At 45.8% G+C, this 20,611-nt stretch overlaps 2 protein-coding genes across 7 annotated transcripts in view; both read left to right on the top strand.

Annotated features, from left to right (window-relative positions):
- Window positions 1-69: 69 nt before the first annotated feature.
- parp10 (poly(ADP-ribose) polymerase family member 10) lies at window positions 70-7,412 on the top strand. Its single transcript, XM_027003932.3, has 11 exons — window positions 70-155; window positions 671-843; window positions 1,053-1,295; window positions 1,581-1,811; window positions 1,925-3,039; window positions 3,312-3,524; window positions 3,674-3,800; window positions 3,903-4,793; window positions 5,002-5,135; window positions 5,358-5,532; window positions 6,335-7,412. The coding sequence occupies exons 2-11, from the start codon at window positions 672-674 to the stop codon at window positions 6,631-6,633; spliced, it is 3,600 nt and encodes a 1,199-aa protein (XP_026859733.2). The 5' UTR covers window positions 70-155; window position 671; the 3' UTR covers window positions 6,634-7,412.
- Window positions 7,413-7,466: 54 nt separating this feature from the next.
- Window positions 7,467-20,611, top strand: part of cpsf1 (cleavage and polyadenylation specific factor 1) — a 50,287-nt gene continuing 37,142 nt past the window's right edge. The window contains exons 1-18 of one of the 6 annotated variants that reach the window (XM_035528938.2): window positions 7,467-7,617; window positions 8,049-8,224; window positions 8,354-8,381; window positions 8,520-8,653; window positions 8,782-8,862; window positions 8,989-9,140; window positions 9,416-9,562; window positions 9,645-9,784; window positions 9,880-9,990; window positions 10,112-10,205; window positions 10,556-10,643; window positions 11,209-11,337; window positions 11,534-11,585; window positions 11,825-11,916; window positions 12,076-12,150; window positions 12,269-12,349; window positions 14,526-14,618; window positions 14,863-14,976. In XM_035528938.2, the coding sequence (XP_035384831.1) occupies window positions 8,081-8,224; window positions 8,354-8,381; window positions 8,520-8,653; window positions 8,782-8,862; window positions 8,989-9,140; window positions 9,416-9,562; window positions 9,645-9,784; window positions 9,880-9,990; window positions 10,112-10,205; window positions 10,556-10,643; window positions 11,209-11,337; window positions 11,534-11,585; window positions 11,825-11,916; window positions 12,076-12,150; window positions 12,269-12,349; window positions 14,526-14,618; window positions 14,863-14,976 (1,755 nt within the window). In that variant the 5' untranslated portion in view covers window positions 7,467-7,617; window positions 8,049-8,080. Of the gene's footprint in view, window positions 7,618-8,048; window positions 8,225-8,353; window positions 8,382-8,519; window positions 8,654-8,781; window positions 8,863-8,988; window positions 9,141-9,415; window positions 9,563-9,644; window positions 9,785-9,879; window positions 9,991-10,111; window positions 10,206-10,555; window positions 10,644-11,208; window positions 11,338-11,533; window positions 11,586-11,821; window positions 11,917-12,075; window positions 12,151-12,268; window positions 12,350-14,525; window positions 14,619-14,859; window positions 14,977-20,611 lie in introns of all 6 variants that reach the window. The other 5 variants (XM_035528937.2, XM_035528936.2, XM_035528935.2 and 2 more) reach the window with 5 other exon arrangements.

Below are 20,611 nucleotides of genomic sequence, written 5' to 3'. Positions count from 1 at the left end.
TTTACATTTTATTTTTACATTTTGTATAAGTATTTTTCCTCTATAAAAAAGTGGCTTTTTAGACATACGGTTACTGTTTTGTGCGCAGCGAGAAAACGAGGGCTATAAACAGGAAGTAGCTTGTGCGTCATGATCTGAAGCAAGACAGGTTTGAGGTGAGCAGATTTATGAAAATATAACCTCAATTGGCCTCAATTTTTCATAGTCGTCAATTTGGCTACAATCCTGGACGTATTTTTAAATTGCAAGCAAACGTTCAGTGCGTGTTTTCATAGTCTGAAGCTTGAGTTAGTATAGACGAATCTGTGCTCATATGTCTGATCATGCTTTCAGTTTCAATTTATTGTTACTAGCTTTAAAACGTAAAATAATATATGCTATTACCTATATCTAGCTGTGTAAAAAGACTGAGTCAACATCCATTCACAATTTTTGTTTAGGTCCTGCAAGCTAGAATAGCTCTGTCAGGTTATTTTTAATGCATGAATTCCATGTCATTCCAAGTATGTTTAACAAGGCCAAGTCTGTTTAATTTCATGTGAATACTTTTAAGGAGCTCTTTCTTACGTTAAAGGATGTTAAAGTGAATTGGCTAATTACCAATAATATTACTTATAATGTGATCCAAAGATGCTTTACTTCATGTGGTATTTCATTTCCTGATCATCAGGATGGGTGACGATAGTCTGGAAGATAGGAGTGTAGAGGTTCTTGACATCCCCGATGATGTGGAGGATGACTTCCTGTGGCTGTACTTTGAAAGCAAGAGGTCTGGGGGAGGAAATCTTATTTCTTTGGACAGAAATGGTGACAGAGCCTTACTAGTGTTTGAACAAATTGAGGGTAAGTAAATATCCTTTAGAATGTAGTGAACAGCAGAGATACAATGTCCAAAGACAGGATTCAGGCTGTGTCGATGTCAGGATACATTTTTAAAAGAAACTGTACATTAACACTTATCATATTTGCATTATTTATTGCATATAATCCTGTGTGTTGGTGAATGTATAAAGTAAGAGGACCACTTGCTGTATTCATCTTTCTTGGTGTAGATGTGAAAAGAGTCCTGTCTAAAGACTCCCACACCCTCAGTAACGCCAAACTGGCTGTGCGAAGGAAGCCCCCAAAGGATCATGGGAAGTTTGTGTTGCGGGGTCTGACTCGCAACACGAGCCTGGAGATGGTGGAGCTCTACGTGGAGAACCTGACTGGATTTGACTCAGATAACTACACTCTGTATCCATCACCTGGAAAGGATATGATTCTTATACACCTCCATGCACCTTTGACTGAGGGTAACTACTGCTCAGATTCTGTGGTTGCTGTGTTTCTACGTCTTAAAAAGTCAAGCATTTTGTTTTTGTTGTTGTTTACATTTGAATTTTTTTTTTTCGAATGCAGCTTGTTGCAAACATTTATATTTATTTCCACTATTTCATGCTCTTGAGAACATTTCAGATTAATCCAACATAGAATATAGTTATTGTTGTAAATATTCTATATCAAAAGTATTGAATAATAATTTTTGTCAGGAAAAAAAAATCATAAATACTTTTTTTTTTTTTAATGTGACATGGCAGATTTTCAGAAGATTTCCGACAAAGTTTGCAGAAGGACACTCGATGGAGCAAAACTCACTCTTGAACAGGTTGACTGCCCAGATTCCATTTTGGTGGAGAATCTCCCCTCTGCACTTGCAGACGACACATTAGCGCTCTACTTTGGGACCAGCCGTGGGGGAGGTGCAGAGGTGACTAGCGTTAGTAAGCTGGCTGAGGGGCTTGCCAAGGTCTCTTTCAAAGATATACAATGTAAGTGAATCCTATGAGCGCTACACATTTGAGGCAGGCAATCTGAGTAAATGGGGAATTGGTTTCATTTTTTATAAAGATAATTTTGTTTTGGTATTTTTTTTATTTAACAGCTGTGGATTGTGTGCTCAAGAGGTCACACAGGCTTGAAGAAACAGACTTGATAGTGAAACCGTACTTTCCTTTTTTGCACTTGGAGGCAGTCGAGTCATCCACAAGTTTGCAAAATGGAACAAATGAGCCACAGCATGATCAGAGCCACTGGGAAGGGCACTCTGTCCCAGACCAGAGTGTGGCCGCCTCGGATCTGGTGTCCAGTGCCCCATCACAACCCTTCACCACGGCTACCGAACAGGCAGCTTCTACCCCAAAACCTGAACCCCTTTTCCCCTCAGTCACCTCACAACCCGATCCCCATTCCACCCCAGTCACCCCAGTAGGATCCTTGACTACAGCATCTCCTAACTCAAAAACTTCGGGGAGTAGTGATGCTAATAACACCATGGAAGACACTGCACGCACAGTCCTCAATATATGTGTGCCTGACCAAACCAAGCTTAATCTGATTGGTTTGAGTAACCTGGATTCTCTGAGAAAGGCTCACCCTAGTTTTGAGATTGTTCTCATGCAGGACGGTGTCCGGATCAATGGGCCTGGCCACCTTGAAGCTGAGAAGCTCAAGAGCAAGCTCCTTGAGTTCCTCAGTGGCTTCTCACAGCATCACGTGCCCTTGACTGGGCTGAAAGCCAAGTTCCTTGAGAAGGAGGCTGTTAAAAACAAGCTTCTGGCATCACTTAAAGATCAAGGTCTGCCATGCACATACACAGTGTCAGACAGCATCTTAATTGTAACTTCGCATTCTCTCGACATGGTTAACCAAGCCTGTGAGAGGATAAAGTCCCTGGTTGTTGAGTTCATACTGCCTGTGGAGCTGGAGTATGAGTGTATGCTATACTGTCAGGAGTGGACCACCTTCCTGCAGTCCCTGAGCACTAGCTGTGCTGAAGTAACGGACGAGGAAGCTAAGATCACCGTGGTAACCCTGAAAGGCATGGAAGAAGAGGCAAAGGGCAGCATCATTCAGTTCCTCAGCACACCTGTTCAGAGAGAGGCTGTGCTGAGTCTGGAGCCAGCCATGTTGAAATACATCCAGCTGCAACATCAGCAGCTGCTGTCTGATATGGACCAGGTCATCATACTCCCACTGGAGACAGGAGACGGGTTTAGTGTAAGTAATGCGGTCAGTGATGGTGACTCAGGCTGCATGTGAAGTATTTAGAGAAACTTTTAGCTGGAGCACACCTCCTGTTTCCATTGAGAGGTTAGAGTGTGTGTCACAGCTATGGCTTTGAGTTATGAGTTATTGTGATTATTATTATCTTTTATTAACTGCTTAGCAGCATTTTTTTTTTCAACTTGGGTTCCCCTACCCATATAAACCCCAATTTAAAGAAAGTCCATAAAAGTTTTCCTCCCTCTTAATGTGACTTTAACTAACAGATCCAAGGAAATCCAAGTGCATGTCAGATAGCGATGGAGGTTTTATCTGCTGTGGTTGCCTCAACCTACACAAAGACCATTACTGTCAGCCAGCCTGGCATTGCCCGGTTCCTGTTAGAACAGGAAGGTACAAGCATCCTGGGAGAAATGACGGCCAAGTTTCAGGTCTACATTAGCCTGGACAAAGTGCAGTGGAAACCCCTGGAGAATGAGGTAAAAAAAAAAAAAAGTTTTTTTAAAAAGCTACTTTTTTATGGCCCCTTAACATGACTCTCACATAAGAAACACTACTTACTGCCAGTTAGAAGGTCACTTCCATCCTGTAAAGCTGCACCGATTCTGATTTATCATTTTCTGTTAAGGACATCTTCGAGCTTGCCTGGAAAATGCTGTCCTCTCAGAACTTCCTGAGGGGCTCCTCTGCTCAGCCCTTAATGGTGGCCGACCTAAAAGCCAGTGACCCCACTGCTGCTGAGCAATACGCCACAGGTGCCATTTTTCCTACTCTGACACATTTACTGTGAACTAACGTTTTTAAAATTTTTATCCACTCCAAAAGCCTGCTAACCTTAACATGATGATTGTTCCCAGCTTATATAGAAGAAGCCAAGAGGATATTGTCAGATATTGATGGTGATTGCACTTCCGAACCATTCAAAACTTTAGAGGTGGCAGAGGAAATAGACCTGTACACGGATACCTCAGCTACAACGAAGCAGGATGAAGACTGCCCACTCTCACCAGAGGAGCAGGCCTCGCTTTCACTGGCTATTCAGATGTCAATGGACAGCAGTCAGAGTTTTGGCGCACATGTAGAGGAAGATTTACAGAAGGCTCTGGAACTTTCCAGAGGTGAAACCATGCAAGCGGATGAGGACCACCTCCTGGAGAAGGCTGTTGACATGTCCCTGCAGGAGGCCATCAAGATGGCCAACTGTGCAGAGATCCAGGTGTTTGCCAGCTACAACCACGACCTGGTTAGAGTGGACATCGCTCTGGGGAAGAAGGTTGGAATGAGGCATTGTGAGGAAAAAGTGGAGCACAAGTGTCTGAGGAAGCTTTCAGCCTATCACAAGAGATGTGTAGACCTCATTAAGAGAAAGCACGCCGTGGAGATTCAAATACAAGGAGCCACTGCCATGGTGTCTGGCTTTAGGGACTATGTGTCTGCAGCTTTGCCTGAGCTGAAGAACCTTTTGAAGAGAGCCACCAGTACAGGCTCAGATGTTGAGATCCTGAAGACCGTAGAGTGGGTGTGGCATGAGCCAGGGTCATCAGCAGCGGTGCCATACCCTCCAGAGGTCACCGTGTACATCGAGAATGCATGGAGGATGAAACAGAAGAAGACTGACATTGTGTTCAATAATCAGCCTTTTATCATTGACTTTGAGAAAATGAAAGAGTATAGTGTGTCGTCTGGCAGGTCAGTGTCCATTGCAAGAAGACTCGTCAGCTCAGAAGACTCTCAAACTAATTTGCAAGGTAAAAAATAATCAATAAACATGTATAAACTACATTAAATGTAATGTTACAGTTAAATAAATACATTAACATATTTATATTGTGAACATTGTAAATTGCTAATAATAAAGAAGTGAAATTATTTATTAAACTTTTTAATTGTGTTACATTGTGATTTTTCCAGTCATTCTTATGTGTTAAGGATGTGTGCCATTTCATTTTTCTTTAGATGAGGATTACAGTCTGGTGTCAGACCTGCCAGACACCTTCAGAGTTGATGAAGGTTCTGATGAATTTCAGGATGTGGTGAAGGAATTCTATGAGACCATTCATGAATACCACAACAAAATCAAAATCATTAAGGTAACGTTTATGGACATTTGCTGAGATGTTCTGTTCTTTTGCTTTTACTATTTGTGATTGTATATTCATATGAGATGATTTTTCCACTTATTTCCCACAGATATTGGGTAATGTTTAAAAGATTTACTCTGCTTACATTAACTGATTAATTCCCAGTAGCCTATGATTCTTTCTGCTGTCTCATCATGCCACCTTCCTAACCCACTCACTGTTTATGTGCAGGTTGAGAAGCTTATGAACAGACTCCTGTTTAACCAGTACAGGCTGAAAAAAGCCAGCATGGAGCAGAGCACCACCTATCCACAGGTGGAGCGCACCCTCTACCATGGCACCAGCGAGACCAGTGTTAAGGAAATATGCATTCATGGCTTCAACAGGAGCTTCTGTGGTAAAAATGGTAAATATAAACCCAACATGCAATTAAAAGAGCTCTTTTAAGGTACTCGACTTGCAATCAGAAGGTTGCCAGTTCAGGTCTCACCACTACCAATTTGCCACTGTTGGGGCCCCTAAGCAAGACCCTTAACCCTCAATTGCTCAAAGTTGTACTCAGTCATAATAGTAAGTCACTTTGGATAAGTGTCAACAAAAAATGCCGTAAATGTAGCTGCCGTAAATGCACATTCACGTACATTTCATTTACACTTTTGCATTGAAATTCTTTGGCCAAAATAACATTTTCATGCCATTTAGCATAAACTCCACTACATCAAGAACAATAAGCTTGGTGTATTTATTTATTTTTTTTTAATATTGATTTTTTAAAATCAATATTTGAAAATAATGAAATCAAATGTATTGTGATGAGATCACCATGCATGTCATTGTAGATTTAATTATGTTCATCATAATAAGCATCATAAATTTTAAATATGTTTGAGCTCAGAAATTTATACTCCTGATAGCAAACAAATCACTTTGAAAATGAATTGCACAGGGCCATATTCATATATTATTTGAGTAATTTTAGTTTAAATGATGTAGTAATCTAGTAAATTCTATTAAAAATAATCAGAAGGTTGCCAGTCCCACCACCGCCAAGTTCCCACTGTTCGGTCCCTGAGCAAGACCCTTAACCCTCAATTACTCAAGTTATACTCAGTCATAATTGTAACTCGCTTTGGATAAAAGTGTCAGATAAATGCCATAAATGTAAATTCTAGTATTTAATTGATCTATCATTTCTCCCTCTTCTACAGCTACTGTATATGGCCAGGGAGTGTACTTCGCTGTAAGGTCTGCTCTTTCAGTGTCTGACACCTACTCCCCTCCCAATGTAGATGGAAACAAGTTTATTTTTGTAGCCAAAGTCTTGACAGGAGACTTCACCATGGGCAAGCATGAAATGAGAACTGCACCACTCAAGGAGGGTTCGGGGATACCTGTCCGATACCACAGTGTAGTGGACAAACCAGAATCCCCCACGCTTTTTGTCATCTTTAATGACACGCAGGCTTATCCTCAGTATCTCATTACATGCCAGAAGGTCCATGGGTGAAAGGTGCATTTGGTATTTTCCAAATGGTTCTAGTAGGTGCTAAGGAAAAAAATTCTTCCAGATCATCATACAGGCCTTTCTACTGTCACACATAAAGAGCATCATACAAACCTCCCTTCTGTCATAAAAAGTTAGATGTCATTGAACAGTTAAGTCTACTATTCAAGAATTTTCATTTAACTTGTAGAAACAAATTTGATCCATTGCAAAAGTAATGTGTTAATTAGGCTACTCTGTGTGATTTACCCAGTTTTACAACAAGGGCTGGTTTCACCGCCGTGGACTAAGTCTAGTGGTAAATCTCCATGGTACATTCTTTTTAGTTTACATTTATCCATAATCTGGGTCTAGAAATCTGGCCCCCAAGGTCTGCCTAATGACATTGATAATATCATTATCATTTAAGGTTTTCTCTAGAATGCGTGAAAGTGTATGAGAACCATTGAGAATTACTGAGCAAAAGTGCCTGACAAATTGTTTTGGTTTGATTTATAATTTTACACTCTGATGGCTGTCAGTCATTTATATCTGTGTAAAATAAAATAAAAAGACTTATCCCGAGTATACTTGAATGTTGGCGTCTTGGTAACAGAGCATATACCATCTTGGGTTGTTTGTTTGGGTTTGGGGAACGTCTAATGTCTTTCTTAAACATGACAGCGCTTGCTCACATAAGTATGTATGAATAAAAATGTGTATGAATATAATGTGATCTTTAAGAATGGCTACCACTGTAATCTAACCACATCAAATATTAAACTAGAAATACCCACGACCTAGGAACGTCTGCATAGTGTTCTTTATAGACCGGACGACTTTTGTTACTGCACATTAAACCCGCGGAATTCTGGGAAGTGTGATGAATGGAGCGGACGACAGTAATGTCGTTAAGATAGCTGTTTACATTGTTCGTTTCTCAAATAACTATGGTTTTGTAGCACCAGGGGAAAAGAGGGATCGCTTAAAATTTCAGACTGTTATATGGTATGTCAAGATTTAAAGTATAGATTATGGTATAAGTCATAAAATAAAGTTCGCGTTTGCACATTAGCAAGCTAGCTAGCGAGCAAGCGTATTACGGCGAGTAAATTGACACAAAGCGGTTGGTGAGAGGAGATTTTAAAAAACCACAACTGTGTAGTTCATACTTTGAATAAACGCTGCCATATTTTTTTTTACACCACTTGTCACTAAATACGTTTGTAGGATCTTTCTGTTAAGACACTTAAGACGTCTGAAAGTTGCGACATGCTGTTAGGGTTAACTCCGTCTGTTTTTTTTTTTTTTTTTTTTTTTTAAACCCCCGAAGCCGTAACTGTTAACCCTGGAAATCAAAAAGTAGAAGTTTCTTCTCGTATACAAACACAACACTGTTGAATGATCAGACAATGTATTTCGTCTCATCGCCACTGTAGAACGCAACTAACTGCACGCCGGAGGTAACAGAATGTACGCCGTGTACCGGCAAGCTCACTACCCCACAGCCGTGGAGTTCTCCGTGTACTGCAACTTCATATCAAGCGAAGAAAAGAATCTGGTGGTTGCTGGAACGTCTCAGCTTTATGTCTACAGGACCATTCATGATTATGAGGTTAGTTATGGCATATCCTGCTTGGTTGTTTGTTATAGTTGGTTAAGAGTCTTTAGAGTGCGTCTTATATCATCGATGGCATAGGTTTATAGATCTATTTACCAAATAAATTATTGTATTTGTATTTAGAGCTCTTCAAAAACAGAAAAAACATCAGGTAAGAGTGGACATTTTTCTTACCCTGCTACTGTTGCTACATACTGTTGCTTTTTTGTTTGTGGGGAAATGGGGTAAATGCTGAAAGCAGTGGATGTGCTGTGACTGTGATTAACTCTGATGCTTAACCACCTGTCAGATGGCAAGAGTCGCAAAGAGAAGCTGGAGCAGGTAGCATCCTTCTCCCTGTTCGGGAATGTCATGTCTATGGCCAGCGTTCAGCTGGTAGGCACCAGCAGAGATGCTCTGCTCCTCAGCTTCAAAGATGCCAAGGTAGGAAATTGGGTTTTAAAAAAGGCTGGTTAGGTCAAGTGTATAATCAAAGAGATGCATCATGGGAAAATAAGGTGAGGAACTGTTTTAAGGTCATAGATGGCTTGTCTCTGCTTATCTGCTGACAGCTCTCTGTGGTGGAGTATGACCCAGGAACACATGACCTCAAGACACTTTCACTGCACTTCTTTGAAGAGCCAGAGCTCCGGGTAAATTTTGCCATATGTAGAAATATCCCACCCTTACTGTTCCTTGATTTTTTTTTCCTGTTATGTTCATGAGTACCTCCTGTTGAAAGTCTGTCTGTTAACTTTGACTTCCTCGCCATCTTTCAGGATGGTTTTGTCCAGAACGTGCACATTCCCATGGTGCGTGTGGATCCGGAGAACCGCTGTGCTGTGATGTTGGTGTATGGAACACAGCTCGTGGTTCTGCCCTTCAGAAAGGACACGCTGACCGACGAACAGGAAGGAATCGTGGGAGAAGGGTATGGCCAAGGTTTATAAATGTTCATCTGGACCTTGGATGAACTGGACGTGTGAGAACGCTACCATCAATTGGCTGATGTTTTGGCAACTTTTTGTTTATTTAATTTTATTTAATTTACTTAATAACTTATCTTCATATAACATAGGGAAGTGAAGGTATGATTTGTGCCATATTACTGAGTTTTCAGGCATGTTTAGGAATGTTTGGGAATTTTCAGGCATGTTTGTGGTTTTTCAGTTTGTGTGGCTTTTTCTGGCATTTCTCCTTATGCAGGCAGAAATCCAGTTTCCTCCCCAGTTACATTATTGATGTGCGTGAGCTGGACGAGAAGCTCCTGAATATTATTGATATGAAGTTTCTCCATGGTTACTATGAACCCACCCTGCTTATTCTCTATGAGCCCAACCAGACATGGCCGGGGTAACTACCACCTTCCCACCTTGAGTCACCTGTTCTCACACGCTTTCCAGTCAGATTGCTGAGTGTGTGATGGTTGTGGCAGGCGCGTGGCTGTGCGACAGGACACCTGCAGCATCGTGGCCATCTCTCTGAACATCATGCAGAAGGTCCATCCTGTTATCTGGTCTCTCAGTAACCTGCCCTTTGACTGCATGCAGGTCATGGCTGTGCCCAAACCCATAGGTGAGTGAGGGCTCTGGGAACAAAGGAGTGACCTAGCCATGTGTGTTAATATGTGATAATTGTGATGAGTGGCATGCGTCCAACTGACACTGCAGGTGGCGTTGTGGTTTTTGCTGTGAATTCCCTGCTGTACCTGAACCAGAGTGTCCCACCTTTCGGAGTGTCCCTCAACAGCCAGACCAACGGGACAACTGCCTTCCCCCTGCGTAAGTGCTTATTGTCCTGTCATTCAGCACCTGGCTCTCCTCTGAGCAGGACGGCCAGTGCCTGTAGGACAAGGCTGAGCGTGACGTCCTGACATCCGTGTTTGTGTTTTGCGTTTCGCAGGTGTTCAGGAGGAGGTGAAGCTCACTCTGGACTGCTCTCAAGCCACCTTCATCAGCTCCGATAAAATGGTCATTTCTCTCAAAGGAGGAGAAATGTGAGTTTTAAAAGTCAGCACTTATGTTATATCCCTAGTACAGGACACAGGACACTAATAACTCGTACATAAAATAGAGACTGTAGGCTGATTCAAGAATTTTTGGATGGTTCAGATTCAGACTGACGAAAGTCTGAAGGTTTGTGTCTCCGAAGCGCAGGGGAACACTGGTGTCTGTTTAGAGTCTCTCTGTATTTTTGTTGTGTTACATTTGCAGACACAGGTCAGACTAGCCTTCAGATTGTCTGGATCGGGTGTGTTTGGACCTGAATCAGATTTAAAATGCGACATGGTAAACGACATGGACAGGGATGGGTGCTGAATCGGTTTCCTTGTTCTCCTCTGTGTAGTTACGTGCTGACTCTCATAACGGATGGCATGAGAAGTGTGCGGGCATTCCACTTCGACAAGGCTGCTGCCAGCGTTCTCACCACCTGTGTGAGTCACACTCGGCCCCAAGGCCTGCTGGGAGATCCGTATTGATATATACACTCCGGCTTCACATTCACTCCCTCTTTCTCTTTCCCTCCTCTCTATCTCTTTCTTTCTCTTTGATTGACTTATTTACATGAGGAAAAGTGGGTTTGGGAGGTTGTTGGTTTATATTTTGCAGCAAAGGTTGCTGTGCTACACTTTCAAGGAAATTCCCTAATTTCAGGTTGTGCTATTTTCTTTAGATTGTGTTTTATATTTTTTTTAAATCGACAATTAGACTTTTACATTTTGTTTGTAAAAATATTTGGCATGGATTTTTCACAGTAAATAAGAAATGCACATCTGTTTCAACCTTACTGGCCTTACCATGGACCAAACATAGACCAGGTCTTCTCATAGACCAGTTAGTCTCTTTGGAATGGGAACATTTTGTATGTGCCATTTTCTACATTGTGGTCACTGAATCTGTAGATGTTTAATGTCTCTAATAAGATCTCTATCAGATCTAAGGTCTCTGCTTAGTACCTGATGGTGGTATTTCTTTCTCTGTGTGCATTTGTGTGGATAGATGGTAACCATGGAACCAGGCTGTCTGTTCCTGGGCTCCCGCCTGGGCAACTCACTGCTGCTGAAGTACACTGAGAAGCTGCAGGAGACCCCATTGGAGGAGGGTAGAGAGAGGGAGAGTGACAAGCAGGTGGGTACTGGACCTGGGAAGAGTATCGCGCATGACTGCACATTACTCACCACACACAGCTGCTCCCACTGCACTGGGCTTTACTGCCTGCTGTCTGTTATAGACATGTATATGGTTTTCCTCTAGTTTGTTGAGCTCCGTAGTTGTGTGGTAAATGGGGATGGTCCCTTGATGCTTTTGCACTGTTTGCTTGCAGGAAGAACCACCAAACAAAAAGAAGCGGGTGGACTCCAACACTAACTGGACCGGTATGGGCAGGATTTACTGTTGCAGTTTGTGCACTCACAATGTGTGCTACTAATCGTAACCTGCTTTAGCACTGGCCACTGAATGCTACTTTATAATGGCCACTGTTACTTTACCACTGCTCACAATTATCACAGTTTTCCTGTTTGTGTGAAATTGTGTTGCTGTTTGGGTGGCTGCTGCTGATGTAATTGGGTGCGTGTGTTTTTGTGTTAAGACTTTGTATGTGTGTTTGTAGCAGGGAAGGCCCCACTGTTGGATGAACTGGATGAGATTGAGGTGTATGGGAGTGAAGCCCAGTCCGGCACTCAGCTGGCCACCTACTCCTTCGAGGTAGGAAAATTAATTACCACAAGAAGCTAGTTTTTGTTTCATTCTGAATATTTGTGCTGCAGTGTTTAGTGGAATGGTGTTGGATATTTGTGCTGTGGTTTACAGCAATGCAGAGCCTGGACAGCTGTAATGCAACATAATGGATTTTGTGTTCTCTAGGTGTGTGACAGCATCCTGAACATTGGGCCATGTGTGAATGCGTCCATGGGAGAGCCGGCCTTCCTCTCAGAAGAGGTATGACCTAAAGCAGCAGGGTGCCAGGGCTGAGCTGCACATCCACAGACCTGCAGCTGTGTGTGTGTGTTCTCTAAACATGTTAGTGCTGTAATGACAGCTGCTTATCCTCTATCAGTTCCAGAGTAACCCAGAGCCAGATCTGGAGGTAGTGGTGTGTTCTGGATATGGCAAAAATGGTGCCCTGTCTGTGTTGCAGGTAAACGTTCACTGTGTGTGTGTGTGTGTGTGTGTGTGTGTGTGTGTGTGTGTGTGTGTGTGTGTGTGTGTGTGTGTGTGTGTGTGTGTGTGTGTGTGTGTGTGTCAGTCAGCCCTGGGACGGTAAGGCCCATCTGCCTCAGGGTGAGTGCAGGTGCCATAGTGAAAGTCTGGGTTTACCAGGGCTGCCTCACAGACACCCGGAGAAGCTTTTAAAACACCCAAGAGACAACGAAACCTGAGAAAACAGCCCGTCTGTGCACATAGCTCATGCACACCTCACAGAGCTAACACCCCCCACAGAACTCACACACACACACCCCCCACAGAACTCACACACACACACCCCCCACAGAACTCACACACACACACCCTCCACAGAACTCACACACCCACACCCACCCCCATAGAACTCTCTCACACACACACACACACCCTCCACAGAACTCACACACCCACACCCACCCCCATAGAACTCTCTCACACACACACACACACACCCTCCACAGAACTCACACACCCACACCCACCCCCATAGAACTCACACACACACACACACACACACACACACACACACCCTCCACAGAACTCACACACCCAGACCCACCCCCATAGAACTCACACACACACACACACACACACACACACACCCTCCACAGAACTCACACCCACACACATACCCCCAACAGAACACCCCCCCCACAGAACTCACACACACACACACACACACACAAATACACACACACACACACACACACACACACACACACACACACACACACACACCCTCCACAGAACTCACCCCCCACCACTGAACTCACACACACACACACACACCCACACCCACACACACCCACACACAGAACTCACACACACACCCACACACATACCCTCCACAGAACACCCCCCCCACAGAACTCTCACACACACACACACACACACACACCCTCCACAGAACTCACCCCCCCACAGAACTCACACACATACCCCCCACAGAACTCACACCCACACACACACCCTCCACAGAACTCACCCCCCACCACTGAACTCACACACACACACACCCACACACACACACCCTCCACAGAACTCACACACACACCCACACACATACCCCCCACAGAACACCCCCCCCACAGAACTCACACCCACACACATACCCCCCACAGAACTCTCTCTCACACACACACACACACACACACACACACACACACACACACACACCCTCCACAGAACTCACCCCCCACCACTGAACTCACACACACCCACACACACACACACACCCTCCACAGAACTCACACACACACCCACACACATACCCCCCCACAGAACTCTCACACACACACACACACACACACACACACACACCCTCCACAGAACTCACCCCCCCCACAGAACTCACACACACACACACACACACACACACCCTCCACAGAACTCACACACCCAGACCCACCCCCATAGAACTCTCACACACACACACACACACACACACACACACCCTCCACAGAACTCACACACCCAGACCCACCCCCATAGAACTCTCACACACACACACACACACACACACACACCCTCCACAGAACTCACACCCACACACATACCCCCCCACAGAACTCTCACACACACACACACCCTCCACAGAACTCACCCCCCCACAGAACTCACACACACACACACCCTCCACAGAACTCACACACCCAGACCCACCCCCATAGAACTCACACACACACACACCCTCCACAGAACTCACACACACACCCCCCACATAATTCAAACCCCACAGATCCCCCCCCTCCCCCCCACAGAACATCCACTGCAGCTGGGAAATTCCATGTGGGAAATAAAGTGTGAGTCTTGCTGCAGGTTGCAGTTCGCTGGGTATCTGAAGAGAAAGTGTGTCTCTGATTGGTTCACTGGGGATAGTGATAGCAGGACCCCTGGTGCAGTGATGTCATGCACCTGCATGATGCGGTTGGGTTGAATGTGTGTGTGTCTTGCTTGTCTATGGTTTCCCACAGGAAGGGGGTTTCATTTTCAGTGGAGTTCATTATTTATTTTCTGAGTTGTCCTTTTTTAAAAATAAAATATCCTTCAAATTTAGCTTCTATTGCTGTGTACATGATTTTTAATTGAATGTTTGTAATATTCCATGGCTAACCCTTGTGTCTCTTCAGAGGAGCATCAGACCTCAAGTGGTCACGACCTTTGAACTTCCTGGATGTCATGATATGTGGACAGTTATTTCCAGCGAGGAGAAGCCGGAGCAGGTAAAGAACACTGATTCTGAATCATTCCAGGAGTGACATGAAAACATATTAGGTTCATTATTTTTTTCATTATAGTGAATAATTATTCCAATTTTCAGGTGGTTGTGTCTCTAGTTTTTAAGAGTTTATGGTTCTAGGATTTGAATGAATCAACATTCTGATTATTAATGGCTGAAATCTAAATAAGGCTGTGGTGCTGTAAGGGAGAGTGAGACTCAGTTTGGTGTGTGCTGTGTCCCAGCAGCCTCCAGCAGAGGGCGAGAGTGAGTCTCCAGAGCAGGAGAAGCAGGAGCCCCCAGTAGAAGATGAGAAGAATAAGCATGGCTTCCTGATTCTGAGCAGAGAGGATTCCACCATGGTACACACACACACACACACACACACACACACACACACACTCTCCACCATGGTACACACACACACACACACACACACACACACACACACTCTCCACCATGGTACACACACACACACACACACACACACACACACACACACACTCTCCACCATGGTACACACACACACACACACACACACACATTCTCCACCATGGTACACACACACACACACATTCTCCACCATGGTACACACACACACACACATTCTCCACCATGGTACACACACACACACACACTCTCCACCATGGTACACACACACACACACACACACTCTCCACCATGGTACACACACACACACACACACACACACACACTCTCCACCATGGTACACACACACACACACACTCTCCACCATGGTACACACACACACACACACACACACACTCTCCACCATGGTACACACACACACACACACACACACACACTCTCCACCATGGTACACACACACACACACACACACACACACACACACACACACTCTCCACCATGGTACACACACACACACACACACACACACACACACACACACACTCTCCACCATGGTACACACACACACACACACACACACACACACACACTCTCCACCATGGTACACACACACACACACACACACACACACACACACACACTCTCCACCATGGTACACACACACACACACACACACACACACACACACACACACACTCTCCACCATGGTACACACACACACACACACACACACACTCTCCACCATGGTACACACACACACACACACACTCTCCACCATGGTACACACACACACACACACACACACACACACTCTCCACCATGGTACACACACACACACACTCTCCACCATGGTACACACACACACACACACACACACACACTCTCCACCATGGTACACACACACACACACACACACACACACACACTCTCCACCATGGTACACACACACACACACACACACACACACTCTCCACCATGGTACACACACACACACACACACACACACACTCTCCACCATGGTACACACACACACACACACACACACACTCTCCACCATGGTACACACACACACACACACACACACACACTCTCCACCATGGTACACACACACACACACACACACACTCTCCACCATGGTACACACACACACACACACACACACACACTCTCCACCATGGTACACACACACACACACACACACACACTCTCCACCATGGTACACACACACACACACACACACACACTCTCCACCATGGTACACACACACACACACACACACACACACACACACACTCTCCACCATGGTACACACACACACACACACACACTCTCCACCATGGTACACACACACACACACACACACACACACACTCTCCACCATGGTACACACACACACACACACACACACACTCTCCACCATGGTACACACACACACACACACACACTCTCCACCATGGTACACACACACACACACACACTCTCCACCATGGTACACACACACACACACACACACTCTCCACCATGGTACACACACACACACACACACACTCTCCACCATGGTACACACACACACACACACACTCTCCACCATGGTACACACACACACACACACACACACTCTCCACCATGGTACACACACACACACACACACACTCTCCACCATGGTACACACACACACACACACACACTCTCCACCATGGTACACACACACACACACACACTCTCCACCATGGTACACACACACACACACACACACTCTCCACCATGGTACACACACACACACACACACACTCTCCACCATGGTACACACACACACACACACACACACACTCTCCACCATGGTACACACACACACACACACACTCTCCACCATGGTACACACACACACACACACACTCTCCACCATGGTACACACACACACACACACACACTCTCCACCATGGTACACACACACACACACACACACACTCTCCACCATGGTACACACACACACACACACACACACACACACACACACACTCTCCACCATGGTACACACACACACACACACACACACACACACACACACACTCTCCACCATGGTACACACACACACACACACACACACACACACACACACACACACACACACACACACACTCTCCACCATGGTACACACACACACACACACACACACACACACACACTCTCCACCATGGTACACACACACACACACACACACACACACACTCTCCACCATGGTACACACACACACACACACACACACACTCTCCACCATGGTACACACACACACACACACACACACACACTCTCCACCATGGTACACACACACACACACACACACTCTCCACCATGGTACACACACACACACACTCTCCACCATGGTACACACACACACACACACACTCTCCACCATGGTACACACACACACACACACACACTCTCCACCATGGTACACACACACACACACACACACACACACACACACTCTCCACCATGGTACACACACACACACACACACACACACACTCTCCACCATGGTACACACACACACACACACACACACACACACACACACACACACACTCTCCACCATGGTACACACACACACACACACACACACACTCTCCACCATGGTACACACACACACACACACACACACACACACACACACTCTCCACCATGGTACACACACACACACACACACACACACACACACACTCTCCACCATGGTACACACACACACACACACACACACACACTCTCCACCATGGTACACACACACACACACACACACACACACTCTCCACCATGGTACACACACACACACACACACACACTCTCCACCATGGTACACACACACACACACACACACACACTCTCCACCATGGTACACACACACACACACACACACACACACACACTCTCCACCATGGTACACACACACACACACACTCTCCACCATGGTACACACACACACACACACACACACACACACACACACACACACACTCTCCACCATGGTACACACACACACACACACACACACTCTCCACCATGGTACACACACACACACACACACACACACACACACACTCTCCACCATGGTACACACACACACACACACACACTCTCCACCATGGTACACACACACACACACACACACTCTCCACCATGGTACACACACACACACACACACACACACTCTCCACCATGGTACACACACACACACACACACACACACACTCTCCACCATGGTACACACACACACACACACACACACACACTCTCCACCATGGTACACACACACACACACACACACTCTCCACCATGGTACACACACACACACACACACACACTCTCCACCATGGTACACACACACACACACACACACACACACTCTCCACCATGGTACACACACACACACACACACACACACACTCTCCACCATGGTACACACACACACACACACACACACACTCTCCACCATGGTACACACACACACACACACACTCTCCACCATGCTACACACACACACACACACACACACACACACACACACACACTCTCTCCACCATGGTACACACACACACACACACACACACACACTCTCTCCACCATGGTACACACACACACACACACACACACACACACACTCTCCACCATGGTACACACACACACACACACTCTCCACCATGGTACACACACACACACACACACACACACACACACTCTCCACCATGGTACACACACACACACACACACACTCTCTCCACCATGGTACACACACACACACACACACACACACACACACACACTCTCTCCACCATGGTACACACACACACACACACTCCACCATGGTACACACACACACACACACACTCTCCACCATGGTACACACACACACACACACACACACACACACACACACACACACTCTCCACCATGGTACACACACACACACACACACACACACTCTCCACCATGGTACACACACACACACACACACACACACTCTCCACCATGGTACACACACACACACACACACACACTCTCCACCATGGTACACACACACACACACACACTCTCCACCATGGTACACACACACACACACACACACACACTCTCCACCATGGTACACACACACACACACACACACACACTCTCCACCATGGTACACACACACACACACACACACACACACTCTCCACCATGGTACACACACACACACACACACACACACTCTCCACCATGGTACACACACACACACACACACTCTCCACCATGCTACACACACACACACACACACACACACACACACACACACACTCTCTCCACCATGGTACACACACACACACACACACACACACACTCTCTCCACCATGGTACACACACACACACACACACACACCACACACTCTCCACCATGGTACACACACACACACACACTCTCCACCATGGTACACACACACACACACACACACACACACACACTCTCCACCATGGTACACACACACACACACACACACTCTCTCCACCATGGTACACACACACACACACACACACACACACACTCTCTCCACCATGGTACACACACACACACACACTCCACCATGGTACACACACACACACACACACTCTCCACCATGGTACACACACACACACACACACACACACACACACACACACACACTCTCCACCATGGTACACACACACACACACACACACACACTCTCCACCATGGTACACACACACACACACACACACACTCTCCACCATGGTACACACACACACACACACACACTCTCCACCATGGTACACACACACACACACACACTCTCCACCATGGTACACACACACACACACACACACACACTCTCCACCATGGTACACACACACACACACACACACACACTCTCCACCATGGTACACACACACACACACACACACACTCTCCACCATGGTACACACACACACACACTCTCCACCATGGTACACACACACACACACACACTCTCCACCATGGTACACACACACACACACACACACACTCTCCACCATGGTACACACACACACACACACACACACACACACACACACACACACTCTCCACCATGGTACACACACACACACACACACACACACTCTCCACCATGGTACACACACACACACACACACTCTCCACCATGGTACACACACACACACACACACTCTCCACCATGGTACACACACACACACACACACACACACACACTCTCCACCATGGTACACACACACACACACACACACACACACTCTCCACCATGGTACACACACACACACACACACACACACACACTCTCCACCATGGTACACACACACACACACACACACACACACACTCTCTCCACCATGGTACACACACACACACACACACACACACACACACACACACTCTCCACCATGGTACACACACACACACACACACTCTCCACCATGGTACACACACACACACACACACACACACACTCTCCACCATGGTACACACACACACACTCTCCACCATGCTACACACACACACACACACACACACACACACACACACACACACTCTCCACCATGGTACAC

This window comes from Electrophorus electricus, chromosome 2 (genome assembly GCF_041902795.1).
Source record: "Electrophorus electricus isolate QZ-2024a chromosome 2, ASM4190279v1, whole genome shotgun sequence".
Lineage (NCBI taxonomy): Eukaryota > Metazoa > Chordata > Actinopteri > Gymnotiformes > Gymnotidae > Electrophorus > Electrophorus electricus.
The sequence above is the reverse complement of the archived record's forward strand: the minus strand, read 5'-3'. Positions and strand labels throughout refer to the sequence as shown.